The sequence below is a fragment of the Malus sylvestris genome, chromosome 7 (genome assembly GCF_916048215.2).
Source record: "Malus sylvestris chromosome 7, drMalSylv7.2, whole genome shotgun sequence".
Classification (NCBI taxonomy): Eukaryota; Viridiplantae; Streptophyta; class Magnoliopsida; order Rosales; family Rosaceae; genus Malus; species Malus sylvestris.
Genome location: NC_062266.1, coordinates 6,432,393 through 6,450,208, shown reverse-complemented (window position 1 = coordinate 6,450,208; position 17,816 = coordinate 6,432,393). Strand labels below are relative to the sequence as shown.

Genomic DNA, 17,816 nt, shown 5'->3' with positions numbered 1-17,816 from the left:
AAATTTATAAAAAATCTTTACAAATCAATTAAACTCCATAAAAATCCATGGATTTATAAATCCATTAAAATCTCTCAAATTCTCAATTGAATACACCCCCTTAGTCTCCCTAGCATTACTCTTGGTGATATTTAGTAAAAATTCAAGTGAATTTTAGAAAAACAATTTAAGTGCGTCATGTAAGAAAAACAAATTTGATGCTTCTTCCAAAAAAAACATTTAAGTGCGTCATGTTGTAAAAACACATAATATCAAGATCCAAAGCAATAATACCAATATCCCTTTCCCATCTTTACCCGCATCATTTGTGTGAGACAATTACGAAAAATAGATAATGTGATACATTGCATCCCTTTCACTCCTATCTCTAGTAAAAGTGATCTCTCTCCCACTTTTCCCTATTTATAACACTTAAATTAAAGCGCTCTTAGTTATTTTAAAAGCACTTTCCAACGAACTTTAAAAGTACTTCTGAAATATTTTTTTCTTTTTAAACATTTAAAACTGTTTGTAGAAGATGTGGTAGAGTCAAGTTTCACATAAACAGCATTGAATTGCAAATCAAAATCTAACCCACAAGTTACTAAAAAAAGTAATGCTAGAGAGACTAAATTTTTTAAATTAAATTTGCAAACTAAATGATGTGGTTGTAGGTAATTGAATTATTAATTAAGTATCGATTAACGTGTTTATTTCTTATTTGTGACACATCATTTAATTTGCAATTTGATTTAAAAAAATTGATCTCTTCAGCGTTACTCTACTCAAAAGTAGCAACTGCAAGGATACACAACACACAAACGTACCCTTAACTAACAAATAGTTAGCGGATTTAAGGAAACCCACAGACTTGACCAATGTGACTCCATCCCCATCCCCAACCCCATCCCCATCCATAATATAGCACCACTCACTCAACCATTGTCATCACCAATTTATTACTCTTATTTATTCATGTCTCTTTCGTTTTCCCAACAAATTCCTTTGCTATGTCTCATAAGCAATCCCAATATAGTTTGTGATAAAAAGAAACTTAAATGTATTGATCTTCGACGAATTCTATTACCAAACTTATTAAAAGTAACTTTTAAACTAGAGTAATATTAGGGGATTAAATTTTGTAAACAAAATGATGTGTTGATGATTGTATTATTATCTAACGGTTGAATAACGTGTTTATTTTTTATTGTTCATTTGATTTAATATTTTGGTCTATTTATCATTTCCCGATAAACTATTGTAGGAGGAAAGTTACCAAACCAAACACGATATTGACCATAATTATGCGCCGATTAAAGCAAAACCATCAGCAGACATGCTGAACTTCTCTGAAATGTGATTAATCATGTAATTGGAAATTGTCTCGCGTGAACTGTTGAAAAGGTTTGAAGAAAAATTTGTACTCAAGTGATAAAAATAGTTGTCCAAATCAATGGAGTAGTTGCCCGTACTTTATGTCACTGTTAAATTTTGTCTGTACAAAAATTGCCAGCTTGAGAGGTAGCATTTAACAATCTACACCCACCACCAACCACACTGCTCTGCCACTGCAACTGCAAGAACCCCTTCAAAGTAGTAGGAACGAGCCTTTATTGATCCCACCTGCAATTTCAAGCTTTGCCCATTTATACGCATCTCTCTCTCCCACACACTCAAACCCTTCCGTGCATTCATCAATGGCTGCTTTCTCCTTCTCCTCTGCTTCTCTTTCTTCTTACTACCACATTTTTTTCACCCTCCTTGCGTTTCTCGTTTCTGGGTTGATCTTCGTGTTCACCCAGAAGTCCAAATCCAAGCACCCCAACCTCCCTCCCGGTCCGCCGGGATGGCCGATCGTCGGCAACCTCTTCCAATTTGCCCGCTCCGGAAAACCATTCTTCGAGTATGCCGACGATCTCCGGAAAAAGTACGGCCCCATTTTCACTCTCAAAATGGGTAACCGAACCATGATCATCCTCAGCGACGCCAAGCTTGTCCACGAAGCCTTGATCGAGAAGGGGGTCGTCTTCGCGACCCGACCCAGAGAGAACCCCACCCGAACTATCTTTAGCTGCAATAAGTTCACCGTCAACGCCTCAATCTACGGCCCTGTGTGGCGGTCCTTGCGGCGGAACATGGTCCAGAACATGCTCAGCTCCAGCCGCCTCAAGGAGTTCCGAAGTGTTCGAGAAAATGCCATGGACACACTCATCAAGCGGATTAAGGACGAGGCCAAGGCCAACGACAGCGTCGTTTCGGTCCTCAAAAACGCGCGGTTTGCCGTGTTTTGTATCCTTTTGGCAATGTGTTTCGGGATCGAGATGGACGAGGAGACCGTGGAGAAAATGGATCAGATAATGAAAATGGTTTTAATCGTGCTCGACCCGAGAATCGACGATTATTTGCCGATTTTAAGCCCCTTTTTCTCCAAGCAGAGAAATAGGGCTTTGGAAGTGAGAAACAAGCAGATTCAGTACATTGTCCCGTTCATCGAACGACGTCGCCGTGCCCTCGAGAACCCAGGTTCGGATCTCAAAGCGACGTCGTTCTCCTACCTCGACACTTTGTTCGATCTCAAAGTGGAGGGACGAAAATCTTCGCCTTCGCATGCTGAATTGGTCACGCTTTGCTCGGAGTTTCTAAATGGCGGCACCGACACGACAGCCACGGCTCTCGAATGGGGAATCGCTCAGCTCATAACGAATCCGAACGTTCAAGAGAAGCTGTACCAAGAAGTTAAGGCGAGTGTGGGCGACAGAAAAGTTGACGAGAAAGATGTGGAGAAAATGCCCTACTTGCAAGCTGTAGTAAAGGAGCTTTTACGAAAGCACCCTCCTACCTACTTTTCATTAACCCATGCAGTAACTGAGCCGACTACTTTGGCCGGGTACGATATACCGACGGATGTGAATGTTGAGATTTACTTGCCCGGCATATCGGAGGACTCGAAATTGTGGTCCAACCCGGAAAAGTTTGATCCCGACCGGTTTGTGTCCGGCCGGGAGGAGGCTGATATAACCGGAGTGACCGGAGTTAAAATGATGCCGTTCGGGGTCGGGAGAAGGATATGCCCGGGGTTGGGGATGGCGACGGTGCATGTTCATCTAATGCTGGCGAGGATGGTGCAGGAGTTCGAGTGGAGTGCTTACCCGGCTGGTGAGAAAATAGATTTTGCTGGGAAATTGGAGTTCACTGTGGTAATGAAGAACACTCTAAGAGCTATGATCAAGCCTAGAATCTGATTAATTAGGTGGAAAAATCTAATTAGTTTTGATATAATACGGATAAATCGATCGGGTTCGTGATATGTAGATCTTTGTTTTTTTTTATTTATTTGTATTATGCATTTTTTGTTTTTATTTTTTTATTTTACTTTTTTTATGTTTTGGTTATTCTTTAGTATTATGTCATGGAAATAATGGATTTTACGCTTGGGAATGGAGAGGGTAAAATCTTGATCCAAAAATTCAGATGGAAGTAAAAGAATTAGACAAATATTGGGTGTCCATGAACTCTGTATATTTCAACAGAATTTAGCTTCAAATTTTGCTTTATGCAAATATAAAATAGAAAATAGTTTTTTAGCATCGATCATGATCAGTACTAATCTACAATACATGATACGTTTTCACTTCTACTCATCGGTTCTCTACATTGGTTTCTAAGATTTCACTACTTTAATACGGTTTTTCTGTGATAGCTAGGTAAATCAGACTAGTATGGTTAGTCATCGTACGAGGTAAATCGGCTCTAATTAAGAAAGAAAATTGTAAAATTCTCTCGCACTCTAGCTAAGACATTTAAATACATATGGTGTAAAAAGTCTTTTAAATACATATGGTGTAATTCTTGTTGGCGTGAGTCCCACTCTAATTAGGATTGTAGTTATTTAATTATTGTGGAGGATTAGTACTAGTTAAAAGTGGTTAAATTTAACAAACTGCATGCTTGTGTGTTAATTAAAGTGAAAACTTGAGTCGACCTGCATTTTTAGGTACATTAAAGCAATCATCTGCCGTGGTATGGCCAGTTGCTACGTACTATAAAATTTTGAAGTAACTAACTATAATATTGTGTGTTGTTTCCTTCCATTCCATGGAATTTCAGCTAGCTAGCTACCTGTTGATGAATCCCATGTGACCCCCATGAATGTTGTTCTTGACAGCAAAGTCACACTTCTCAACTGAAGGCGACACTTGATATACATACATACATACATACATATATATATATATATATAGATGTATTATCTTGCCTAAATTAGCTTTATCACAATACGTGGGACTCATTGAACCTAAGATTTCAAGTGCAAATGTAAATGTGTTCAATCACTTGAAATACGAATCGTTTACGTACTTATTTGAATGACCTTATATTAAAAATATGTTAGCAGTAATGCAATTGTTGTACAATCATGTCGATTGAATTGTGTGACTTGGCTCAAGATCATGGCAAAGCGTAACGTCGTTCCATGATGACCTTAGGATACAATTACAAAAGCAAAATATTTGATACAAAAATTTTGAGTGCAAATTTGTTACTGTGAACTAAAACTAACGTACTACTCTTTACTTTCTTTCTTCTCATTTACAAGAAATTTTTATTTGCCCTTAAAATACTTGTTATGTGGTGTGCTATTTCATCTGTGATAATATGAATGAACATTTTATTTTTAAGTGAAATAATAATATTATGTGACGGTGTTCCGAGTATACTAAAAATTCTCAATTTTCATCTGCCAATGTAATAGGATAATCGAAACCATCTACTTTAGGGACATGGCTGAAGGATTATAGCACACAAAACTTAACCAAGTTGAAAGTTTAGACATTTCATTAAATACGATGTTAGTTTAAGGGATGTGCTATCTACACATTTCAAATTACTTCTCACACACCTTTTGTTAATTTTTTTCCATTGATCTTCTTTAATTCATTCTATCTGACGGTCAAAAATTAAAAAGATGTATGAAAAGTAAAATGGAGTGTGTGGATATCACACCCTTAGTTTAAATGTTTAATAAGGTGAAAATACAATGGAAAATGTAGCTAGTATTCTTTGACTTTGTTCCCATGGATCGAGGATTTGACGAGGGCGGAGTGATTTTACAGCAGTAGTACGAGTGGTGGTGGAATATGGACCACCATCATGCCGATATGTCTGCATCGTGGCATTCATAAGCCGAACAATTTGGTTGGCTTTTTATGTGGATATGTGTCAATATTGCATCTTGGAAAATCTGCCGTGAGTCATCATTTGTACATCGTATCTTAAGAGATTCATCCGGCTCGGGCCGTCATTACATTCCGGGTTCGATTTCATTATAATATAATATTGTCCATTTTGAGCTCTAACCATGTTTTCACGGTTTTTTTTTTTGAACTTACACGAGAACTTTATAATGGATCACCCATTATAAGATTGCTCTCGCGCGAACTCGCTTAACTTAGGAGTTCCGATAAAATCCGAAGCCAATAAGCTCCCAAAAGGTCTCGTGCTAGGTAGAGATGAGAATATACATATGAGGCTTACATGATCTATTCCCTGGGTCGATGTGGGATGTTATATTTAATGTATCCAATTTTACTATTATTATGGTAGGTGAGAAATTTTGAAATTATTACGATAATTTAGAGAATTTGCAAGTTTCAAATTCAAAATGCAAGAGAGAAACTCGACATCCTATTTACTAGAATATTAAACCACATGTAATGTTCTTGTTCTATTTATATTATAGCGTGTTATGTACGACATGTTTCGAAAAAACTGAAAAATTATGTAGGGATTCGCTTTGCAAGTAACACTTGCCGCAGTCTTATATGTAACGAAATTGTTGCGTTCGTATTTATTGAGAATTGGTGCTTTCTTCTGATTTATTTGTATAATTCTATAAATAATAGTGAACTGTTGTCTGACCTTAAAACATAACCTTGAACTCATCTTTAGAAGAAAAAATAAATTGTAAATGAGTAGTTTGAAATACTAAAAACAATTCTCCTATATGTATTTTATGTATATTAAATTTTGGTATCATGACAATTAAATACTCAAGGGTGTCTTTTGAGTTTTCAAATATAATGCGAAAAAAAATGTATTCTTTAAAATTGTTTCACTTCATCTTCACTTAAGAGTGAGATGTCTGATATTCGACTACTGTGAATAGTGAGTTTAATATTGAATTATTATGAATAGCCTATTGTGTAGGATAGCTTCATGCTCAACTCCCCTTAGAGCCTCTCACAAAACTTTCCAAATTTCCTAATATCCCCGTTAATTCTTAAAATTGACAATGTTCTCTTAAAAAAAACGTTGGAGCCTTTCATATAGAGAAAATTGTAGCAATAATCTTTCAATTTAACTCAATTAAAGCGTTGGTCCCTCAACTAAAAATATGAGACCATTGGTCCCTTAACTCATTTAAACGTGCAACTATGATTATCTTCGTCAACTTTATCAGAACTTCCGTAAAAAATGAATAATGATGGAAGTATCATTACTACAATTAGGTCAAAATTAAGGAATCATTACTCAAATTAGGTTAAAGTTGAGGGATTGTTGCTACAAGTTTCTCATTTTGGTTTTTTGCCTCACATGTGTGACACGTTACTTATGTTGACAGAAGTTCTGACAGAGTTGATGAAAAAGACTATAGATGCACGTTTTGATGAGTTAAGAAACCAATGATCACAAATTTTTAGTGGAAATGATCATTGTTCCAATTGAGTTAAAGTTGAATGACCATTACTACAATTTTCTCGATCATAAAACTCAACCAACATTGCTGGCTGACACAAAACTTTTTTTTTTTTTTCCAAAATTCAATGTCATCCATTTACATGCACAAACATGTACAGCATTAGTGTACTCTCTCTGCCAATGCGTTTTGCCAACTACTAACGAACTCTGTGTACTTGCACCTGTAGCAGGAAGCAGTGCATTCAAAAGCCTCTGCTTATGAATATGTTTTCTGAAACAAAAATGTCAACTCCTGGTTCGGTTTACATTTAAGATCAAATTTTAGTCTTTCGATGTGACACGAAGGTACAAAATCTAAATTGGATTGAGATCAAATTTTTTGCACCCAAAAATATAAGTGTGGTCTCTCTCGTCTAATCATTAATTAATACGTGTTTATAAACTTAATTTTTATTAATTGTATTATCATAAGCTTAATATGTGCCAATCAATGATTATGGGTCATTAAAAGACCACATCTATTTTGGGTGCAAAGATTTGAGATATATTGGATTTGGGTTGAACAAAATCAATATTATATTGATTTCCATGATCACGTCGTCTTATTCTTCTACAATTTTCCATTTGTCCTTAGATTATTCTGGGATGTACTCAGTCCACAACAACGAAGTCTTATCTCACTAAACGGGAACGAATGCATGAATCCTAAAATGTCACTGTTCTTAGTTTTACACCAAACATTCCGTTAGCCCCAAGTACTCCATGTCATTACTTAAACTCTACGTTCAAGTCTTCCTAATTATTCCTCTACTTTTTTTACCCTTTTTACCTTGAGCTTATGCCTCATAATCTCATTTTCTTACCGAAATATTTGTTCCTTGATTCTTCTTTGGTGTACTCAACTCGATGGCAAGAAAAAAAACAGAAACATCTCATAAAAAGAAGCGGGGCAAGTGAGTGGTTAAAAGTGTCTATCTGTGCATCTGAGATTCCATGTTCCAATCCACCTCACTTAATATGGCTTGTATTAAAAAGTGCGTAAAGTTGAAATTGAGATCAAATTTTGGCTCTAAACCATTATCTTAATCCCATTTTACCACTTAGACCCTTCTCAAGCTTCATCAAGTCCCCAGATAAAAGGGGAGAGTGCTCCAACACACCCCTTCTCTCCATTTACATGGCAATGAGTTGACGGTAAGGGGCATACAAGTTAAATACATAACCTCCCGCACCTTTATCTACTTCCTACTTTTACTACTGATCTAACAAAACTGCTCAACACCAGCCAGCCTAAAATCGAAAAAAAAAAGGACGATTAAATCAAAACGATTTTATACACAGCAAGCAGAGAGCCAACAACCAACTTCCTAAGAGAAGGTAACAATGGTGGTATTTACTTACAAACTTTTATAACATACCCATTCTCCGTCGTTGCCCAATCAGACGTATTAGCGGATGTATCTTGAATTCAAGGGCACCAATGTGTCTACGGATTTGATGGGCTTTCTACATGCTTATTTCCCTGGTCCTTAGAAATCTGATTAGAAATCTGATTACTCTCAGTTAAGGAGGAGCTATTCTCCCCGGCATCTGTTGCATCACCCTCTGATGCTGCATGATCTTCTTGAATGGGATCCATACCATGGTTTTCATGAGTTCTTGATGCTCGACTATTCAAGAGATAGCGATAAGAAAGGGTATTAAAGGACTCTGTACCGTAATGAGATCGAATAGCCGAACAGGACAAGGGTTGCATGCGGCGTTTTATCTCAGGAAACTCGCTCAATGATATTCTACAAACAGGACATGTGGAATGCTGCTGAAGCCATATGTCTATACAGGTCACATGGAAGGAGTGTTCACAGTAGGGGAGGATCCGCAATACATCATCACCATGGTATTCCGCAAGGCAAACAGTACATCTACAAAATAAAAGAAAAATCAAATTTCATAAGAAAAATGCAAGGATTACGAGATAACATGTTTGAAATTGTTGTAAAGTGCCAAGATTATAGGTGAATATGACAAAATTATTCATTTGATTCTCACTGCTTTTCTCTTTTCTTTTAACCACTAAAGCAACAGAGTTAAGAGAGAAAATTTCTGAACCATGCTACCAAGATAGCAGAATAAACGTTTACCGTACAATCTTCATTGGAATATCACTCAAATTGCAAGCTTGACCTCATTAAAGAAATAAACAGCAGGCTTGACTCAGCCAAAAAGAGAATCCTTACATATCAGTGGAACATTGAAATGAAAGGATTAACTTAATCAGATTAAGGAACCAACAGAGTACAAAAAATGGGAAGAGAACTTATTCAGGATAGCAGGATACTGCATCGGACTCAAAGAACTATTATTTTGGTCGATTTACATTGTCAGGCATTAACAAGGATACTTTTACTGCAGGAGCAGTGCATTTTCCAGATTGTTTAAAACTTACAAAATAAGAGAGTTCCAAAAGAACTGGGAAATGTTATATAGCCCTCTAAATATGCCTACATTGCATCAGAACGAAAACACTGCACTACTTATGAACAACAACAAAGCCTTATCCTACTAAGACCTAGTTTGGGAGTGAGGTGCTTAAAAAAAAAGCACCCATGAAAAAAAGCTGTGAGGGTTTTAGGTGTTTGGTAAACTGAAAAAAAAAGGCTTATTTTGGAAGCTGCTGTGAGAATAAGCTGAAATCAAAGGAAAAAGCTGAAGCTGCTATTTGCAGCTTTGGAAAACTGGTTTTTTTTCAAAGCACACGGAGCTACAATGCTTCTTTAATGAAAAGACCCACTATTAGACTGCTTTTTTTTTTTCCAAAAGCACTTTTACAAAAAAGTTTACCAAACACTCTGCTGATTTATTTCACAGCCGCTTATTCTCACAGCACAACCGCTTATTCTCACAGCAGCTTTTTTTCAAAGCACAGCATTACCAAACCAGCCCTAAGTGGGGTCAATTGTATGAATCCTAGAATGCCATTGTGCTCGGATCTGTGCCACGTCTTCCGTTAGATCCAATTACTCCAAGTCTTTTCTTAGAGTCTCTTTTCAAGTCTTCCTAGTTCTTCCTCTACCCCTTGGCCCTGAACCTCTGTCTTGCAATCGCATCTTCTAACCGAAGCGTCAGTAGGCCTTCGTTTCACATGTCCAAACCACCTTAACCGATTTTCTCTCATCTTTCCTTCAATCTCGGCTACTCCTACTTTACCTCGGATATCCTCATTCCTAATCCTATCCTTTCTTGTGTGCCCACACATCCAATGAAGCATTCTCATCTCTTCTACACTCATTTTATGTACGTGTTAGATGCTTCACCACACTACTTAAGAATATATATAAAAAGATATCAGAAATCACGAGGGCAACAGCTCTAAGTGCACGTGAAGATAGAAATAATTACATTGATCAATTACTTCTTAAAATACTTTTTGGAACACTAAACAAGTAGCCACTGGCTTTTAGAAACATAAGAAAATGATCTATGACCACACACTTGAATACAGCCCAGGATGAATCAGAGGCTATACAAGATTGAAGTCGACAAGTACCTAGCGTAAACTTCATTCTTATATATATTCACTGACCCTCCAAGCTTAAGGACATATTAACCTCTCTCAAATTATTAAAAAATGGTCTTTTTATGAGAAAATTACTCATCACAGACATAGAAATTCTCATTAGATGTTAAACCCATGTATCCCACAGTCCAGAACAAATCTAAATTTCTCCAGGAGAAAAACAGGGTATGTGGCATCTATGCTAAGACCTAACCAGCCGTGTTGGAAAAGAATTAACACCTAGTTGCTCCAACCTTTTGAATTAGAACTAGGAGCAACCAAGATCCTGGTACTTCTTTCTCAATGGACAAAAGACAACTGACCAGAGAAAATGAAAGGCCAACTTCCACCATCAAATTACACTCTAACCAATATCATTCCACTTGTGTCTTGTCTTGTACACACACAACTGTCCATCAGTCTAACATAAAAAGCTACGGATAAAAGGAACAATGTACCAAGATACATAATTAAATTCTCTCTCATAGGACTAGACAACTAGTTAGCCAAAACTTGGCAATGGACACTTGAACCACATTATTTGTATTCTCATCTATAAGGCTACTCGAAGAAAAGATTTCTAAGGGTATTACTGGATTTTGTTGCATTGTGGAAGTCTATTGAGGATTAAAATGGTGAATTATGTAACGGACAAAAAGAGAATAAAAGGGGCGTGCTTCTAAAAAACATTATCATCATTTAGGTATGGAAAGAGGAGATGAGCATCTCAAACTAAACACAGGATATCAGTATTATCCAAAGTACTTGATATCTGCAACTCTCAAAGGTCCAAACACTTTACATCCTGGAATTGGTAGATTCTGCAGTATCTCCTGATGAGAAACTTTAGAATGACTAGTGTGGTAACCAGAACAGCATTAAATTTTATCACCATGAATATTAAAAATTTGTGATCAAAGTACAAATATAAAAGATATTTATGGCAAGGAATAGCAGTAAATCGCAGACGTACTAAAAGAGTCTCCTAAGAGTACTGGTCAAATTTCAAAGAAAAGCTAAGGGGGGGGTCATTGTGTATGCCTTCATGATATGTTGTGCTTTGACTTTAAACTACAATCGTTTGAAATCTTATATTTCTTGATAATTCCTCTGTCACAGGTAATACCCCTTCAAGACCCGCTAGATAAATTAGTGCATTCACATACTTCCATTCCCCAAAACTCCTTACACAGAACATGGCACTACTTGGAAATACTCTTCCAGGGCTCAGAATGTTTGCTACCTGCTGTATGCCTATATTCCTAAAACCTTACCAAATGAATATCCATCCGTAATGGGAACCTATCAATTATTTGATTTATGACCCACACACACTCACCAATTACCACTGGAAATCCCTCTACCCCTTTCCCAGGTCTTTTCAAATTCCAATACTAAACAAATTATAAGACAAATATGGTTGAGAATCTGAACTCCAAATCCTCACTATTACAATTACCTATACCAAATATTATGGAAAATTGGAAATAATGAACTCAAGTTCAGAACAGTGAAAATCATACACCTCGCAAACATTTGCATATTACAATCAATTAAATGAGAAAAACTGCAAACAGAAATTAAAGTGTGAGGAATAGAAGAATTGAAGAAATAACATACTGAGCATCTTCTACAGCTAAAAAAAATGCATCACTGTACTTCTTTGTTGGAAAGTTGGCTATTACTACAGGTTCAACGCCATGCAATCCCCGTTCCAGCTGTACACGAATTAAGTGAAGAACCATTTAAATTCATGGTCAAAGATACGTATCCACATAAGCTTGTTTAATAAAAAGAAAGAAAATTTGCATATGCATAGGCCTGTTTGTATATGTTTTATGTGATTCACCAGAATAAGTCATGAGATATACAAAGACCAAAAACATATATTAAAATGTCTGAAAGGTACAACACTAACTATCAATTCAAAATGATAAACTAAACTCAGGAAGTCAGAAAAAAAAAAGTTGAAAATAAATATTGTGCATAAAACTAAGAGAAGCTTGGAGCTTTGGTCCCTTGAACTAAAAGTCAGTGAGTATTGGTCCCTGAACTTGTCACAAAGCTGAGCGATTGTCCTTTTGAGTAAGACATTTAGAACCTTCATCCAAAATAAAGAGATTAAAGGGGAAAACTAAGAAGTTAGCGGAGTTATCTGAAACGACCATTGTTGCACATTGTGACAAGTTCTTGACCAATACTCGCGTACTTTTAGTTGAGGAATCAAAGCTTGAACTAGACTAAAGCTCGGGAACCATCGCTCCAATTTTTTTTTTAAAACTAAAAGCCAAGAACCTTGTTCAATGTAGAAAACGATAAGAACTACGTATTATGACGCACAATAACTAAATAAGAACAGAAGTGAAACCAATAACAATCACGCCAAGAAAATTGTCATTCATTTCCAATGGAAAAATCCCAGATGGTAAAATCAAAGCTAATTACTGATAAACGAACAATCCATTTCAGAAAACAAATCAAAACTAAAGAACTGGAAAGGGAAGAAACATACAATATTGAGATCAGATCCGGAAGCTATGGGGAAGGAGCGTCTAGATACACTGAGGTGAATCCGAGCACAGACAAGCCTGGTACACACGAACACGATGAACATGGTGCTCACCGCGAACCCAATCACCGTCATCACCAGGTTTATCCCTGAAGATATCATCACTTTATATTTGGGGTTTGTCCAATGTACCCAAATTCACAACCAGCTCAAAAATGATTCATATAAAAAAATCAGCACCCCTTAGTCCCTCTCATATACACTGAATTGGGTAGGATTTTCCACAGAGGTAGTGAAAATTGTGAGATATGGGTTTTGTACTGCTGGAGTTGCAGCAGGTACTAATGCTGCTGCTGTCTTGGTTGAGCCAATTGTCATGGACAGGACAGCTCAAAGATCAGTTAGGGTGTGGGAGTGGAGAAAGCGGGAGGAGGGAACTGTATTGGTGTTGGAGGGAAGAGGCCAGGACCGGATGAGAAAGAAGTCATGGAGGGTTTGAGCAGAGCCGGGACTGGGGAAGCCCATGTGACTAGAACCACCCAAAAAAGGAAGGATATGGTGTACGGAAGGAGGGATTTGCTGCTCAGATCCAAATCAAATCCAGGTTTTGGGAGTTGGATTAAGATTTGATACTCACGTCAGTCCCTAATCAGTAATGACTGTACAAATAGAATCTTTAAGTGAACATCTTCTTAATTACTATGCAAATGTAGAGAAAGTATTTTATGGGTAAACTATGTTTTAAAAAGAATAAATATCTAACTACGGTTCTTACTCAAAATTATTCATTGCCGATTTATACATTAAAACTTGTATACAAATAGATGAACGGAATTGGTAAAAACATTACAGATTGCTTATATATTTGCTACAATAGATTGACTAAACGATCTTAGTTTTAATTCATTTTTTGTAAAGATGATTTTTACAAAGTGATACATAAAATGAACGGTTTTGATTATAAACACAAAGTTGTGTAATTCGAACATAAAGAATTTTAGGTCAGAGTTCCTATTTATCCTTGAGTTGCCAAATGTGTTCCTTTAAAAATCCCCTCATGTTTGCGTTCAATCGCAACTTCATACATTTTTAAAACATTTCAATTTAATACATATACTTATTATTTCATTTTAATTTCGTACATTTATTACAATTTTCCTCAAATCTTCCGTTATATGCACACGGAGACAGTCGATGGCCCCACAAAATCTGTGATACGTGAATAAAAAAACAAATAAACATATTTGTAATTATAAAATGATCCCACAAGTCACACTTGCAGAATCTTTGACTAGGCTCCACTATGGATCCTCTTTATGAGGATTTAAGGATCTGTCTATTTATTTTATATTATACGATAAATTTTTGTCAAATACTATTTATATTTAATTTAAAATAATTTATGACCGTACAATTTAAGATAAACGGACATGATTTGAAGATAGTTAGAATCCTCACAAAGAGGATCTAAAGAGGATCCTCATTCGACTTCTACAACCTATGGTTCGTATCCGAACTTGTTTTGTCTCAAATGGGCCAGCAAGAACAAATAGAGGCAAAACTGTATCTCCACCAGTTGTTGATTTTGTGAGAAAAGATGTTCTGATCTTGTTAACTAGACCATTACGGTCGTTGCCAACGGACGGACGAGATTGAGTCCAATTGATTTTGGTGGTCTTACTGGTTAGTCTCTCAGTTTCCACTGAAGCCGAACGACGCTGTTTGAGAGACAGATTTTGGAGACCGAAAAAAGAAGGAAGCATGAACATGAAGGCACAGAGGTTTGTATGCGACGGAGCAATTCCTTTGCACATTCATCTCCATGAATCCGACGGAGCAAGCCCTGGTAGTAAACCACTATATATATATATATATATATATATATATATATATATATACATATTATATCAATATCTCTCTTTCAAATTTCCAATTAGATCCTCGGATTGGGTACCTGCCATCGTTAGGCTTGCTTCTAAAACCTCACTTCAGCCAGCGGCGCACTTCATACTCGCTTTCGCTTAGACACCATGTAGTAGGAAAACCAAAGTCTTGTGTGAACAAATTTGGGGCCAAGCCAATTCTAAAGCAAACATAGAAAGTGTTCCGTCTCCATCACCTTCTGCCAACATCAACACCATCACCCTACCCTGCTACATGTTGCCACCATCGTTGCAACTACACCTCTTCAAATTTTTCATCGCCACCATCTCCATTGCTATACTGTTCTGCCACCGCTTTTTACCATCACCACCACTAAGCACTGCCACTATTACTTCATGCCACACCTTGCTGAACAGAAAAACTACGACTATTGACGCAACAGTTATCCCCATGTTCTCACAATTAATTAAACTAGACTCACAAGATGTTATTTATGTGATATGTAATGCTCTAATTTTTTTTTGTCTCAGTATAGTTCTGGGGGTTATAACTTGGTTTAAACAAACTAGTTTAGCTAACATGCCTATCAGGTTAATTGGTCTAAACTAGATTATAGGATTCACTTGCCTTCCAACTATTTGGTTATGTGTAGAGATGTTCCTCTTTGATTGGCAATAAGATTTGATCATACAAGGTTTTAAAGCTTCATACCTTACATGTCATTCATCTGTGTGAAGATGCCATGTGCATTTGTGTGATGAAGCTATGTGCAATCTCTTTGCTCGTGAGGAGGACCTACTGAGTGCTTTGTGTTCATCCAAAATGGAAGGTTAACTTCAACATAAGAAATACATTTAGAGCCTCAAAAAATTTAATTAGCTCACAGCTCCAAACATGTCTTTTTCTTTCTAATTATAGAAAGTTTGGAGTGCAAAATGAGAATTTTTGAGTGCAATAACAATTCTCTTTATTTAATTCTTTTTAACATTTATGTGAGGTCTCTCCTCATCTAAAATTTTGGCTCTGCCACCGAGTTTTGTACAAATCCTTTTTTTTTGTTGATGGATTCAATAACCAGTTGTATCCGCATGAATTTTCCTCCTTATATGTGGAGTTTTACCACGTAAAAAAAAATCAGTCATTATTCAAACCCATTTCACTAGACAACTTGAAACCAACTGTTGCATGTAAATTTATATACAACTTATATCATTATCACATTCATCTTCAGAAAATCCGTATATTAAGTTATGAAGATTGAAGACTAACAACAATAGTATTTGTAAATTTTGAATATTCGCCTATTTGTAGAGGCGAACATACAAGATTATTACATTATTATTGTACAAGAAAAATATTTAAAAAACCTATTTACATTGTCAGGTAGACAAATTCGGTAACAACCAACAAACCTCAACAACATTAAAAAAAATAATTAAATAAACAAATAAAAGAATATCTTATTTCGCCAGCACCCCGTTATTGATCATCCTTATCTGTATCCTATCAAAATGTCAAAATATTCTCCAAAAATACAAAACCATTGACAATTCCATTTTTTGGTATCTTCCTTCCTGTTTCCCCTATTGGAAACCACCAGATCATTTGGCCGGTTTACTACCCTGCAGGCCACCTTGTTCAACACCATCGCCTGTATCAATAGTCCTCACCTTGAATCGCTCGAGCCTAAGTTTCGATTCCCCTCCTTTGAAATCCCGCGGTGAACCAACGCTCAGACTCCGTTGCATAGTTCGAGCTAGTTTGGTTTCATCCGGTTTCACTTGAGCTAATATCACATGCAATTTCTTTGGCACCTCAAGAAACTTATCTTGAATCCCCGGAAATATTTTCTTGAACAGTTCCAGCCTTCGAAAATAAAGTTCCCTGAAAAACTCTACCAACGCCAACAACTTTGGATCAACAGACTTTCCAACTTGGGATTGGAATCTGTAGTAACTGTCGCCTAAGTCGCTAACATTTCTTCGAAGTAGGCCGCTTTCGAGCTGTGACATATCATTCTTGGTGCCCGAAAATGAAGTGCTCGTGCTCGATGGCTCTGTATATGTAGCAATATCATCTACTTGTGGATATCCTTCCGGCCTCTCCATGGATGTAAGAATCGATCTTCGAAAATATATGTAAAAGAGAATGGGGTTGAGTTGTGTATTTGATTGATCTCAATGTGCTTTCCGTGGGGTTTATCTTTGGTTTTGGATGGGGTAATCATATATATAGGGTTTAGGTTTAGGAAACTAGTTCAAGATTTCAAAGCAAGCCATGACTTTGTCTCTATGCCAACTAGGCTACGCGTAGCTGATTGGGTTGTAGACATATTTTTGGATTGGAAGACACGAAATTGACCAAATCATGGCCACATATTTGGGTTTGATCAAAACCAAAGACTGCTAATCCACTTGATCATGGGGCCTAATTTGGGCTGTCGTATGATCATACGACTCTGCACACCTGTTCATGATGTAATGTATATATACACGTTTCTTGGAAAAATGGATAACTTGCAAAATCGAGAAGAAGAACCAATCTTCAAGCTGCTCATTGGCGTGGCGTCACAATTTTCTTTTGGTGTTTTATAAACTCAACTAAAACAGAATTCAATTACTCCTAAGGTGGATTGTGTTAGGGACTTCCTCTTCTAATGACGGTTAGGGACTTTCTCTCTAACTATTACATCTCGGGTTCAAATTCTTTCACCGTCTCTTAATATAGATTTTTGCTCACTACCCTATTTATCACCGGAATCCGAATACTACATTTGTATATGTATTTTAAATGGACTCCATGTACTTTCTCATTCCGTGAATCCTAGTAAACGCTTGAATGCTTTGGGAGGAGTGTGATTCCGTTTCTTCTCACTTCAATCCTATTTGGTAAACACGCCATCAAAGTTAAATAGAGAAAGGAAACGAATAGTGATGAATCAACTAAAAATATATATTTCACACACTAAGCACACAGAAAAATAAGTGAGGAGTAGAATTAAAAGCAAACACACATAAGAAGAGTACAAGATGATTATTCAAGCCTGCAGACAACAACATTCACTACAAAAAGAAACACTCTTTCAGATAAGCATATGGATGAAATATCGAGATGGGCTTAGTGTTTCCTCGTTGGGGGAGCTATAGATGCAAGATATTGTTCCCAGATTTGTTTACTCATAGCCTACGCTTG

General features: G+C 36.7%; 3 protein-coding genes across 3 annotated transcripts; 1 reads left to right on the top strand and 2 right to left on the bottom strand.

Annotated features, from left to right (window-relative positions):
• Window positions 1–1,548: 1,548 nt before the first annotated feature.
• Window positions 1,549–3,566, top strand: LOC126630363 (cytochrome P450 77A3-like). The gene has a single exon (XM_050300477.1). It carries the CDS (start codon window positions 1,677–1,679, stop codon window positions 3,219–3,221), a length of 1,545 nt encoding a protein of 514 aa, XP_050156434.1. The 5' UTR covers window positions 1,549–1,676; the 3' UTR covers window positions 3,222–3,566.
• A 4,424-nt stretch (window positions 3,567–7,990) lies between these two features.
• Window positions 7,991–13,383, bottom strand: LOC126630364 (RING-H2 finger protein ATL7-like). Its single transcript, XM_050300478.1, has 3 exons — window positions 12,744–13,383; window positions 11,852–11,949; window positions 7,991–8,597 (listed from the first exon to the last, which is right to left on the bottom strand). Exons 1-3 carry the CDS (start codon window positions 12,900–12,902, stop codon window positions 8,162–8,164), a joined length of 693 nt encoding a protein of 230 aa, XP_050156435.1. The 5' UTR covers window positions 12,903–13,383; the 3' UTR covers window positions 7,991–8,161.
• Window positions 13,384–15,850: 2,467 nt separating this feature from the next.
• On the bottom strand, window positions 15,851–16,843 carry LOC126630365 (uncharacterized). The gene has a single exon (XM_050300479.1). It carries the CDS (start codon window positions 16,730–16,732, stop codon window positions 16,226–16,228), a length of 507 nt encoding a protein of 168 aa, XP_050156436.1. The 5' UTR covers window positions 16,733–16,843; the 3' UTR covers window positions 15,851–16,225.
• Between the last annotated feature and the right edge of the window lie 973 nt (window positions 16,844–17,816).